Consider the following 12,666-nt stretch of genomic DNA (forward strand, 5'->3'; position numbering starts at 1 on the left):
GTGCTCTTCAAACAATTTTCTTTGCTAGAAGTTATCCAATGGCTTGCTTGTAAAAATGCATTTTAAAATCTGTTCAACTCCATAGATGTTATTCTCACAACCTGTTTCTGTACATTATCTTGCACATATGAACCTGCTCAATTAACTACAGCTAAGGCACATATTTATAATATTTGTATTTCCTGCCAAAGAATAATAAAGTTTCAAAGCTGCAAGATTAGCAACTTTGGTTTGTTTGCGCAATATACTATGATAATTGACTTACTTGTGGTACAGTATACAAGTACGTATGATGACACAGGAACTTTTAAAAAATTAACATTCAAATGAAAGCAGATTTCATTATCCATTATATCCATTATGGATAGTCAGTTATAAAAGACACAAGGGAGATTGGTTTTATATGTGGTAAGTACAGCAAGACTACTTACCTTATGAAAAAGATGGAAAAATAAAGAACTATCTACAACGGACATTGGACTAACAATGACAAAATTTACAGAAATGGCAAAAATGACCTTTTTGATCAGGGATAAAACTACAAAGATTGGAAATTCTTCATAGATTTTTTGCTGAAAATAAAATCAGTAAAAATTATTTAATGATTTCTGCATTTGCTAATTGAAAAAGGCTGAATATGGGAAGAAGTGAACCATGTGATATAACCTTGATGGGAACACATTCTTCATATTATTGTCTAGAGCCATGATGGCAAACCTGTGGCATGCATGTTAGAGGTGGCACACAGCACCCTCTGTGGAAACGCGAGCCATCGCCCCAACTCAGCTCCGCCATGCATGCGTGCGCCTCCCGCCGGCCAGCTGGTCTTTGGGTCTCTGCCGAGCATGCATGGAGTGCACATGGAGACGTATATGTGCATGCATGGGGGCTGGGCACATATTTATTTATTTATTTATTAGTCATATTTCTATGCCGCCCACTCTCCGAGGACTCTGGGAGGCTTACACCAAAGACAGTATACTAAATAGCATATTGCCCCCAACAATCTGGGTCCTCATTTTATCCACCTCAGAAGGATGGAAGGCTGAGTCAACCTTGAGCTGATGAGATTTGATCCGCTGATCTGCTGAACTAGCAGTCAGCTGAAGTAGCTGCAGTACTGCACTCTAACCACTGCGCCACCTCGGCTCATACTCATGTGCATATGGGGGGGCACATGCACATGTAGGGAGTACATGTGGGGGCCCACATGAGCATTGCATTTTGAGAGTTCATGCCTGTGTATGCGCATTCGTGCACGCAGTCCAGAAAAGGTCTAGAGCTTTTCTGGTCTAGAGCAATCACTGGTCTAGAGCAATAGATAAGCATCCAGTTTACTCAGATTCCCAGGTTTACATTTTTCCAAATCTTTGAGTTTGATTTGATTAACGGAACAGAATAACAGAGTTGGAAGGGACCTTGGAGATCTTCTAGTTCAGAGGTATCAAATTCACATCGTCACAGTGGCCGGGACATATCAGGACTTTTCCCCCCCTTTGCTAAAATGGCGTGGGCATGGCCAGTGCATGGTGCATCCAGCCCGTGGGCCAGGAGTTTGACAGCCCTACTCTAGCTAGTTCAACCCTCTGCTCAGGAAACCGCCTGCTCAGGTAACTTGTTGTCCCACTGCTCAGGAAATCCTATACCCGTTATGGTGAACCTATGGCACACGTGCCGGAAGTGGCACACAAGGCCATCTCTTTGGGCACGCCAGCCATCGCCCGTTACTCTTCCGGGTTCCGGCATGCATGCCAGCCAGCTGGTCTTTGCGTGCAAGGAAGCACTGAAACCGGAAGAACAACTCCCTGGGACACATGCGTGTTCCGGGAAGCTGAGCTTCCAGTTTCTGGCATGCACATGCATACTGGCCAGCTGGTCTTCGCGCATGCGGGAGCACCAGAAACCAGAAGAGCAGCTCCCTGGTGCGCATGCTCATTCCGGGAAGCTGAGCTGGTTTCCGGCGTGCACATGCGTGCCAGCCAGCTGGTCTTTGCGCGTGCATGTATGCCAGAAGATCAGGTGGTCAACATGCATGCGCGTGCAGGGAAGCTGCTCTTCCAGTTTCCGGTACTCCTGCATGCGCATACACTCCTGTTTTGGCACTTGGTGCTGAAAAGGTTCGCAAATACTGCCCTATACCATTTCAAACAAATGGTTGTCCAATCTCTTCCTAAAAACTTCCATTATTTTTATTTAGCTCCTAACCTTAGGAATAATCCCAAGGTTCTTTTTCTAAAGGCAACTGGACTTTGTTTAGGAAAAACTTCAGGACAAGCATTATGGATTATGGGAGCGATGGGGCGCTCCCATGTGACACCTCTCCTGCGCGAGCTGCACTGGCTCCCGGTGGTCTTCCGGGTGTGCTTCAAGGTGTTGGTGACCACCTTTAAAGCGCTCCATGGCTTAGGGCCTGGATATTTACGAGACCGCCTTCTGCCACCAATTGCCTCCCACCGGCCAGTACGCTCGCACAGAGAGGGCCTCCTCAGGGTGCCGTCGGCCAGACAATGTTGGCTGGCGACCCCCAGGGGGACAGCCTTCTCTGTGGCAGCACCTGCCCTCTACCCCGAGAGATACGCACGATACCAGACCTCCGGACTTTTCGTCGGGCCCTTAAAACTCACTTATTTCATCTAGCCAGGCTGGCTTGACCTCATCCTGACAGAAGCAGCATTAAAATGCAAGTTCTATCATTTTTGTGCATTCATCATGATATTATATGAAATGGACAGAGCCTGCATACAATGGAATGATGCTACTTTTGTTATTCTGACAAAATCACTGAATTCCACAGTCACATCTATCTGGAGGTTGGGAAAGAATATATCACATATGCTTCATAATATTCACAGCTTCAGATTCAATTCATCTCTTTATAAGTCATTACAAGCTTGATAAGGTTAAGAACTCTGACTGGCATAATAATTTTTAAAAATGCCAATGAATATACATACAAGAAAGACCAACTTTGCTCATTAAAACTACTTACAGTCGGAGACTTCCGGTGGCACCGCAGGCGCCGAAGACGCTCCTTTTGCGAGCGCCAGCCCCGCGATCTCGTAAAGCCGCTATAACAGTGCAAATCAGCTGTCTAGCGGCTTGAAAACTTTCTCCCCAGGAAAAGGGGAGGAAGAGAGCAGACGGGCGTAGGTAGAGCTCCCCAAGGAGCCCCAGGAACAATACTGGGGCTCGAAGGGTGAGAGCTCCCTGGAAGCCCGACAGAGCTCCGGATCCGGGACGTTTCTGCTTTAAGCAGAAGAAGACGCCACAACCACCCCTGCAAACAACGCTTGGAATAAACATCATTCGGAAGCAGGCTGAGCAAACTCAGGAGAGATCAGATTTGCAAGTACTGAACTTTAACTCCAAATGTGTACTACTTCCTTCTGATTCATTAAGGGGAGAAAGTGAAACCAAGATGGCGATTGAGCTTTAATGGGGCATGAAAGCGAAAGTTAAAGAGTAAAGTTTCATTTAGCGCTGGTAGCCCCTGTTCAAAACTAGAGATTTTTGCTTTAAAGAAAAAAGAAGATTAAGGCTAAAAAGACTACGGCAGTGACCTTTTTTTAAAAACAGGATTGATATTATTTAAAGACTGTTTATAAAATGTTTTATAGATGGCATCTAGATCCTAAAAAGCTAGCCTGTATGTATCCAAGTGTGCAACCTAAGTGTTGGAGATGCGAATGTGATGATGCCATGTATTATCATATATGGTGGACATGTAAAAAAATTAAGGCATTTTGAATTAAAATATGGTGGATTATTCAAAATATTCTCAAAAAGAAGATAAAATTTACTCCACAGTTCTTTTTGTTAGATATAATTACAGATTGTACTGTTATAGAGACTAAGTTGATTTTGAATTTGATAACAGCAGCCAGACTTTTGGTGGCGCAGTATTGGAAGAAGGAAGACTTGCCTACTATTGAAGAATGGACATTAAAAGTAGTGAATTTAGCAGAGCTGGCTCAAATTTCAGCGTATTTGAAGGATCAATCAAATGAAAGATATATATCGGAATGGAGAAGATGGATTGACTATATTCAAAACAAATATTGGACTAAAAAGCTTCAAATAGCTTATGAATGAAACCAACTATTTCTTTTTGAATTATGTTTTGTTAGTGGAAAGGGAGTTAAAGAGCAAGAGGGAATTAAGAGCTTACAGAAAATTAGCATATTTTAGTTTATGTTTGTTAAATGTTATACCCTGTATTTGCTCTGGGAAGTCCGGGGTGGGGGGAGGGGGGTTGGAGGGAGAGGTGGGAGGGGGGAGGAGGGATGGGGAGAAAAATTGTTGTAATATTTGATAAAACTTTTTAATAAAAAAAAACTACTTACAGTCCTGCTCTGGTAGTTCCTACCCCAAATTGCAATGACTTTTGAGATTTTCAAATTTGCTCGTCCCTGGAATTGTGGCCAAAATAGGTTTTGTTTTAGTAAATATTGAACCAATAAACACCACAGTTCTGTCTGTCCAAAAGAAAGTTGATAGTGACAACATAACTTAGAAACTAAACAACCCCAAAAAAATTGGACAGAGGCAGAAGATGTATAATCTACAATAAAACAAGGTTTATCAGCAGGATAGGCTGTATTTTTACCTTGCCAGACACCTACAGTAAATGTTTTAAAAATTAGCATGGAAGAAAAGGATGGGACTCAAAAAAGGGTTTCCTTCTTCACTGAGTAACATTTGATTAAAACTTTATGTTTGTGGACAGAAAGATGAACAAGCCACAGTCTTTTTCTAAGCAAACTCTACAACATGACACTAGTGAGTTTTATCACTTCACTTAATGATTTTATACACTTATAAAATTAAGATTAATTTACAATAATAACTTACGTAACTTTATCAAAATGTAGTGTCCTAAACAGAGAAATAATTTCTTACCCTCCAAAAGTATAAATAGGAGCTAAGAACCATACTTTCAAATGTATTTTGGTGCCTGCCGTTGAACAGGCTATGTACAAAATCTAAATCTTTGAAAACTCTGATTTGATAGACATTTTAAAAAATCTCAAAGAAAGTGTGGCAGAGGTGAACCTCTCACTGCCTCACTGGTTAGTCTGAATCATTATTGTATTCGTCTAAAAAGCACTAAGAAAACATGCAACACATAACCTTTGCACGCTTATGCCAAGTGGCAATCAAAAATTACAGCATGTTTCCTAGTTATCAGCACTTTTGGACCAGTTTAATCTCTAACTAAGTGGCAGATTTCAACAGTAATAGTTACAGGAATACCTAAATTGAGTCACATGAGAAATATATGTATTTTTTTTCAACAAGATGCAGCAGTCCTCTTCATCTCATAATTCAGGTGACAGAAAAGGTGTTCCAAGTTTACTGCAATTTTGCAAGTATGAAAAAACCTGTCTGTCTGCTTTTTTTGAGCCCTGTCCAATAATCTTTGTTCTGGCATGACACTATCCTTAGTGAGCATGTGCTCTTGATTAAATTAATTTACCTTTCAGCTCCCCCAAGTGCTGTTGACGGGTAAAACAGTTATACAGGTATCTGTATCCTGACTGTCAGGATGGGAAGAAGGAAAGGTTCATGAACAGAAGTTAAGTCCACTATAATTGTAGAAACTCTTAAAACATTGCTAGACATAACTGCCTCCTAGTAACTCCTCAACAGAAGCCTAATCAAAAATAGACTAGCAGGCTATCAAAACAGACCATCAACGCCCGCACCATTACATTTAACAAAAATTAAATTTTCCAAAGGGTAGCTTTCTAGATTGAATGGTTTACTCTTCAAATAAGTTAAATAATTTATAAATTATATAAGATATATAAACTGGTACAGCATTAGAAAATTGATTTAGTCTTGTTAACACAAGTTCATTTTCACAAAACACTGGAGAAGAAATGTCTACCTGTCACTGGATCAATGTTTTTTAAACCTATAGGAATTATTCTGACTGAAAAAATTTACTTACTCCCTTTTGAAAGGCCCTACATAAAGCCTGTCATACATGTATTTGAACTTGATCATTTTTTAGGTTAATTGACAACGTTTTCCCAATGAATAATATTTTTTCATTCAAATACCCTGGAGAAATTCCGCATCAATGTTTAAAATATTTATTTTTCCTCAAGATCACATATGTTACAGCCCAAAGAATTTTGGGGTGGGAGTGAGGGCTGCCATTTGTTCTTTGTGCCGGGTGCACAAACTTTGTACTTCAATAATGTTTGTTCAAATGTTAACATTTTACAATGTCTACTGCAGTTTTTCTTTAAAAGAAAATTTTTCTGGGTCTTTTATAAAAGGTAAATAATACTGCAAGAACAGTAATTAAGATAAAAATAAGAGAACTTAAGTTTTTAGTATATCATGGGTGAGCTTTTACCCTGTTTCCCCCCAAATAAGCCCAAGTTATTTTTGGGGAAACATGGTACTATATATAAAGTTACCATCAAACCAGGGGTGAAATCTACTTATTTTCCCTACCGGTTTGGAAGTGCATGCGCAGACCCTCTGCTCATGCGCAAACCCTTCTGTGCATGCGCAGAGGGTAAAAAACAGATTACTTCCTGGAAGTAACAATGACTCGGTGGGTGGGCAGAGCCTCGCACTACCGTTGCTACCGGTTCTCCGAACCACCCACTGCCATCGCTACCTTTTCAGCTGAACCAGTCCGAACCGGTAGCATTTCACCCCTGCATCAAACACCCAAACCTGTCAAGGGTTGCATTCCCTTAGAGCAGGGGTCTCTAACCTTGGCAACTTTAAGCCTGGAGGACTTCAACTCCCAGATTCCCCAGCCAGTTCAAGTCCGCCAAGCTTAAAGTTGCCAAGCTTAAAGTTGCTAAGGTTGGCCTTAGAGCAGTATTTCTCAACCTCAGCATCTTCGTGTGATAGTCAAGTTCCATAAATCTTGAAGTCTACATATCACAAAGTTACTAGGATTGAGAAATATTTCCTTAGACGTTGTTGGGATAATAAGAAGACCTGAAGAGGAAGCAGAGGTAAAAACAAAAATATTTTTTTTCTTTGTTTTTCTACTGCAACCTTCTCTCTCCAGGCTCTCCCCTGATATACTTTTCTTACTAGAAAGATTTTGAAGTAATCTCTTGCTGAGGGTTTTTTTAAAGAGCCACATGTTCCTTTTGGGACAGAGGTTGCCCTCTTTTGTCCTAAGCAAAGTTATTGATAATCACAGATAATGCAATATACTTTTTTTTTTTTTGCAAGATGGAAGTAAGGAGCAGTTTCCCCCTAGCTACAAATATTTTCCTGCACAAAATTCTTTGAAAAGAATAGATGCACCATAGAAAACAACCATAAATCTAGAATATAAAGAGAAACAAAGGATTGACATTCTTTATACTCAGAATGTGAAAGAGTAAAAAATCCAATATTTTCAAATTGATAACTGAATAAAAAGCATTACAGGAAATTCAGCATTTGCCATTAGGTAGAAAATCCATTTCTCTACTAAATTTGTCTCCAATCCAATGGAAAAACAAAAACAGAGCACTCTATTCTACTCCAGAAATCAAAAGAAGCAGGCTTTTCAAAACCTATTTATTTTTCTTTTGTTATTAAAACAAGAAAGAGCCTTGTAGCCCTTTAAAGACATTTTTCCTGGTATAATTTTTCACGATCATTTGAATCTTCTATGGCAAGGCTCTTTATTTTTCCTTATATCTCTTTTAAAAAAGTCAGCTTCTGTTACTGAAGGATCACTTTGAATAGCATATTAGTGGGACACAGTGTTAAATGAAATATGCAATAATGCATACATTTTTCCAGAAAACAAATATTTTTACTATGGAAGCCTCCTGCTAACTTTAACATCAGTTTGAAACAACTTGGCTTTTTAAATTTTGCAGTAAGGATCAAGAGGGGGAGTGCAGGCCAAAACAGGTAGTCCTTGACTTACAACCACAATTGAGCCCAACATTTCTATTGTTAAGCAAGAAAGTTGTTAAGTGAGTTTTGCCCCATTTTACGACCTTTCTTGTCATTGCAATTAAGTTAATAACACAGTTGTTAAGTGAATCTGCCTTCCCCGTTGACTTTGTTTGTCAGAAGTTCACAAAAAGTGATCATATGACCCCAGGACCAGGGGTGAAATTCAGCAGGTTCTGACAGATTCTGGAGAACCGGTAGTGGAAATTTTGAGCAGTTCAGAGAACTGGTAGTGGAAATTTTGAGTTCGGAGAACCAGCAAATACCTCTGGCTCACCCCAGAGTGGGATGGGAATGGGGATTTTGCAGTATCCCTCCCCTGGAGTGGGGTAGGAATGGAGATTTTGCAGTATCCTTCCCCTGCCACGCCCACCAAGCCACACCATGCCCACCAAGCTATGCCCACAGAACCAGTAGTAAAAAAATTTGGATTTCATCACTGCCTAGGACAGTGCAACTGTCATAATTACATGTCAGTTGCCAAGCATCCGAATTATGATCATGTGACTGTGGGGATGCTGCAATGGTCTTAAGTGTGAAAAACAGTCAAAAGTCACTTTTTTCAGTGCTGTTGAAACTTCAAATGCTCATTAAAGAATGGTTGTTAAGTCAAGGAGTACCTGTACCAAAGATCAAGAGCCAGTAACTCTGTCTTGCAGAGATACTGCAGTCAAAGAAATACTGTACCGGAACCAAGAGGGATCTGACTAGAAGAATAGTTGTAGTTCTGATAAAAGTCATGAATATATCCAGACAATAAAAAAAAAAATCATGGACCCAAATTCCAAAGCTGGACGTGTAAGGCAGACTGAAATTATTGTCTAGAGTAGAGAGCTTCCAACACCGCCCTACTAAACTCTTGGCAATCAATGCCTCCCAGACCTTTTTAGTGCTCTTTCGTCCCTTACACCCCCCTTTTCTGACCTGACTCCTGGGCCCAACAAGCAACCCAGACTGCCTTTGCTTATTCTTGCTTATTTATATTCTGCTAATTTTATTTATATTCTACTAATTTTAATTCATTTGGTTTGATATTGGAGCCATCAAGAATCAAGTTGGAGGCAGGCTATACCTAAATCTAAAAACAATAATAAATTCTGACCTACTCCTCAGAGGAAAAGCTCAGGTCATAACCAACTGCAGGATTGTAAATTAATCCTACTAATTTTGCCCCATTGTTGCAATGGTGACCAAACGATTCTTGATTTCCATTTCCAACTTCTCTATGGAAGGTAATGCTTTAATATCATGGGAACAATCCCACTTTCTTTCTTTTATACTAGTGCAACATTTCTAAATTACCACCTCTATAGTACCTTGCGATGCTCTATCCATTTGTCTATTTTTTACAGGACACGGAGCATATTACCAGGAAAAAGTAATCTTCCTTTTATTTTCTAAGAATGCCTTTGGATGCTAATGTGTAATGCCTTGAGGCATATTTGAAAATGAAAATGCCGGTTGAAGTGTTTTGCTTTGCAGGACATCAGCTTCTCTCTCTCTCTCTTTTTTTTTTTCATGAAATATACCATTAAAAATGATTGAAGGTAAATATGGCAGGAATCTGGCAGGTGCCAAAGAAACTATCTAAGAGCTCTAGTTGCTATCTCCTGACTTAAGTCAAACATCTAAGTGTCTTACATTCTGTGGCCAAAAAGATTGGTCTCTTGCTATTGGTTAGCAGCCACTGTTCAAGACATGATGTCTCAGCTGGTCATTATGAAGTAGAACCTCATGAATTTGAATTCCATAGCAGATCCTGGCATCATTCAATAATTACCTGTCTATTCCTTGCATAATCAACTTGTGCCGCTAAAATGTAAGCTATTTTCTGTTGTACTTCACAACCTCACAAAACCCCTGCTCCTTCCTTATGTTTTCTTTGACATCTTCTCTTACATCAGTACTATTATCATGAATCTGCTGGTTCTGCACTAGATGGCATATTACCATTTCTATAAATACATGTGCCAAAATACATTTTTCTGATTTCAGCCTTAATCTGCATCAGTATATATAATCAATAATTTACTAAATGTAGGCTACACATTAGCACAAAATGCCTCTATTTTCATATGGTCAGATATATGAGCAGAAATACAAAACATAAGATATATGCCCACAATGGGGGAAAAAATCTACTAGAGGACGTAATATCAGTATTTGGGGGGCGGGGGGGGGGAGAAATTTCAGATCTGAGAACATTTAGAAATAAATAAAATAATTATTAGAAGTCAGCATGGGTTTGTTAAAAACAGATCATGCCAAACCAATCTTATTTCATTCTTTGACAAACTGACTAAATTAGTAGACCAGCAAAATGCTGTGGACATAGTATACTTAGACTTCAGCAAGGCATTCGACAAAGTAGACCACAACCTACCTTGACAAAATGTCATTACTCCTCTCACCCACACAAGTGAACTTATTCCTGTATTATCTCTTAGCTTCCAGAAAAGACTCAGTTCTGTTTCTATTTAGGTGGAGGTGCTACATGTCATACCTGGCAATAGTTCTGTGTTAAGGTATTTTCTGGTGAAGGTTTGTTGTGGGTCTCTCCTTCCCGTTGGCTGCAATCCAGTTGGATGAGTCTTCTGCATTCCTGATGGCAGGTGTATTTGCAGTCTAGGGAGGAAGAATGTAATGAACTGTAATTAAGATATGGAATAAATACTAAACACCCTTTTTCCCCAATGTGTGCATTTTGCAGCACTGAAGACACCGCAAAAGGTATAAACCAGTCTGAGAGATGGAGAATGATTAAATCCACAGTTAAGCAATCAGGATCTCAGAAATCAAAAATGAAAAAGCAACAACAAACTGATGTCATTGATAAAAGTCTATCAACACTAAGACATAATTACAAAGAAAAAAGTTAGTATCCTCTTCAAGGTTTGATTAGCCACAGCTATCCATACTTTTACTGCATATATAGGATTGCACACTGGTTCCTATCCATATAAACAAACAACCCCCTGGAAAATAGCTCCCCAAACCAATGTGTTGTAGCTTCCTAAAACAATTGCATAATCATAGGCTTCATTTCACACAAAGATCAGATGAAATCTGAAATCTGTGCCTAGACTGTATAATTGCATACTAAAGGTGAGGGAACTGCAAGGCTGATATTTTTTTGCAGAAAGAAAAAAATAATATCCAAGACTACAGTTAGTCTCACTAAGTGGAAGAGATTTTGTATAAACAGTCAAAAGATGAAGACCACATCTCCAGCCTAAAGTGGTTCAGCCCAGAAAATACCTTTTACGTCATTTATTATTTACAAGAAACAGGTCAAAAATCTCTGTAATGAAACCTGGAAATCATAATTCTGAGAAAAATTCTATGTTACCCTTTCTGTTCAAACAGTGTGGCACAGCAAATGTTCAAGGGGTGGGGGGCAATTTAGTCACAGCACCTAAAAGAACCTGGTGGAAAAAGATTTAATAAAGTAGAGCCCCTTATTCTCATAAATGAATAATCCATAATATAAACATTTTATGCCAAAATCAATATTTATGCCATAAAACACTGTTGAACATGAGAAGCACTCTACTTAAGGCCAACATCTTTATGTCTTAGATCGATGTTTTAATTGTGATAGGGAGAAAAACCTCTTAGTTTTATTTTGTACATAATGTTAAGTACCTCAGCCACATGGGTCTGGCTTATCATTCAAAGAGGAACTAGTATGGTTTGTGCTGTTGTGATAACAACACATACAAAAGGTGCTATATATGTTTTGGACTACAACTTTTGGATTTTCCAGTCATAAATGCTAAGAAGCAATTTGATGACCCAAATATCTGATGAGCATTCAATTGCCTAAATAATGGCAGTAAACTGATCTAATGTGTGTTTACAAACTGCAGCTAAAGCACTTTCACAATTAATAAAGCAATTCTTGTCCGCATAGCAGGATATAAGAATGCAGGTAATGCTATCTTTATATCTTTCTTAGAGCTGTCCCACTGGCATAACTGACCACTTTTGGAACCTGATGGACCTCCTAAACCATTAGTTCAATCCAACACAACTCTTTTTATATTTGTTTGGCTTGAGCAAGCTCTCAGGTAAAGTGGCCATGAGTCAAATAAGGTGCCATTCATCACAAGATTTATAGAAATTTCATCTTCAGATTAATCATTAATAGACAGTCCAACACTTTCTTTAAAACCATGAGAGGAGCTGTGCCTAACATGCTTCCCACAGCAGAAATCCTGGCATAATACAGCTATATTGCTTTAATATGAGATAACATCAATGGTCTCAGCTGCCTTGCTAATATATTGTTATTCTTATTATACTAAGAGTCTGTTATTAGAGAACTGAATGTCTTTTCGACTACAGCACTTGGGATCCAATGTTAAGAGGGGGGAGAGAATAAAGAAATCAATTAAATCAAAAAGCCTGCACAGCATTGTAATTAAAAATGAAAATGTAAAAAGGCAGCTGGCCACAGTGTCTGGATGCCATTAAACTAAGCCTCCAGGGGAATAGCAATTCCTCTCATACACAGGTGATAATTTGGGAAGAAAGAAAACTGGCAATTTTTAATACTAATTTGTAATAAGTTAAACATATCTTCAGTTGGTCTGCATTCACAAACATACATGAGTTACACAAAACATTACTGTAGGAATTATTTAGGAATATTAAGAAGTCAAGTGTTTTTTGGGAACAACACACAAACACATTAACCAATGACAACAGGGACATTTAAATTGACTTATGGTT

The 12,666-nt window shown here is 39.0% G+C and overlaps 1 protein-coding gene across 4 annotated transcripts in view; it reads right to left on the reverse strand.

Moving 5' to 3' along the window:
• Positions 1–12,666, reverse strand: part of RASSF5 (Ras association domain family member 5) — an 84,182-nt gene that overhangs the window by 40,207 nt on the left and 31,309 nt on the right. For 2 of the 4 annotated variants that reach the window (XM_087889433.1, XM_087889434.1), the window contains exons 2-3: positions 10,436–10,557; positions 4,344–4,409 (exon numbers count right to left, since the gene is read on the reverse strand). In XM_087889433.1, coding sequence (XP_087745559.1) covers positions 4,344–4,409; positions 10,436–10,557 — 188 coding nt within the window. The remainder of the gene's footprint in view (positions 1–4,343; positions 4,410–10,435; positions 10,558–12,666) is intronic. The other 2 variants (XM_034414383.3, XM_034414384.3) reach the window with 1 other exon arrangement.

This window comes from Pantherophis guttatus, chromosome 3 (genome assembly GCF_059756535.1).
Source record: "Pantherophis guttatus breed Tessera chromosome 3, ASM5975653v1, whole genome shotgun sequence".
Taxonomy (NCBI): domain Eukaryota; kingdom Metazoa; phylum Chordata; class Lepidosauria; order Squamata; family Colubridae; genus Pantherophis; species Pantherophis guttatus.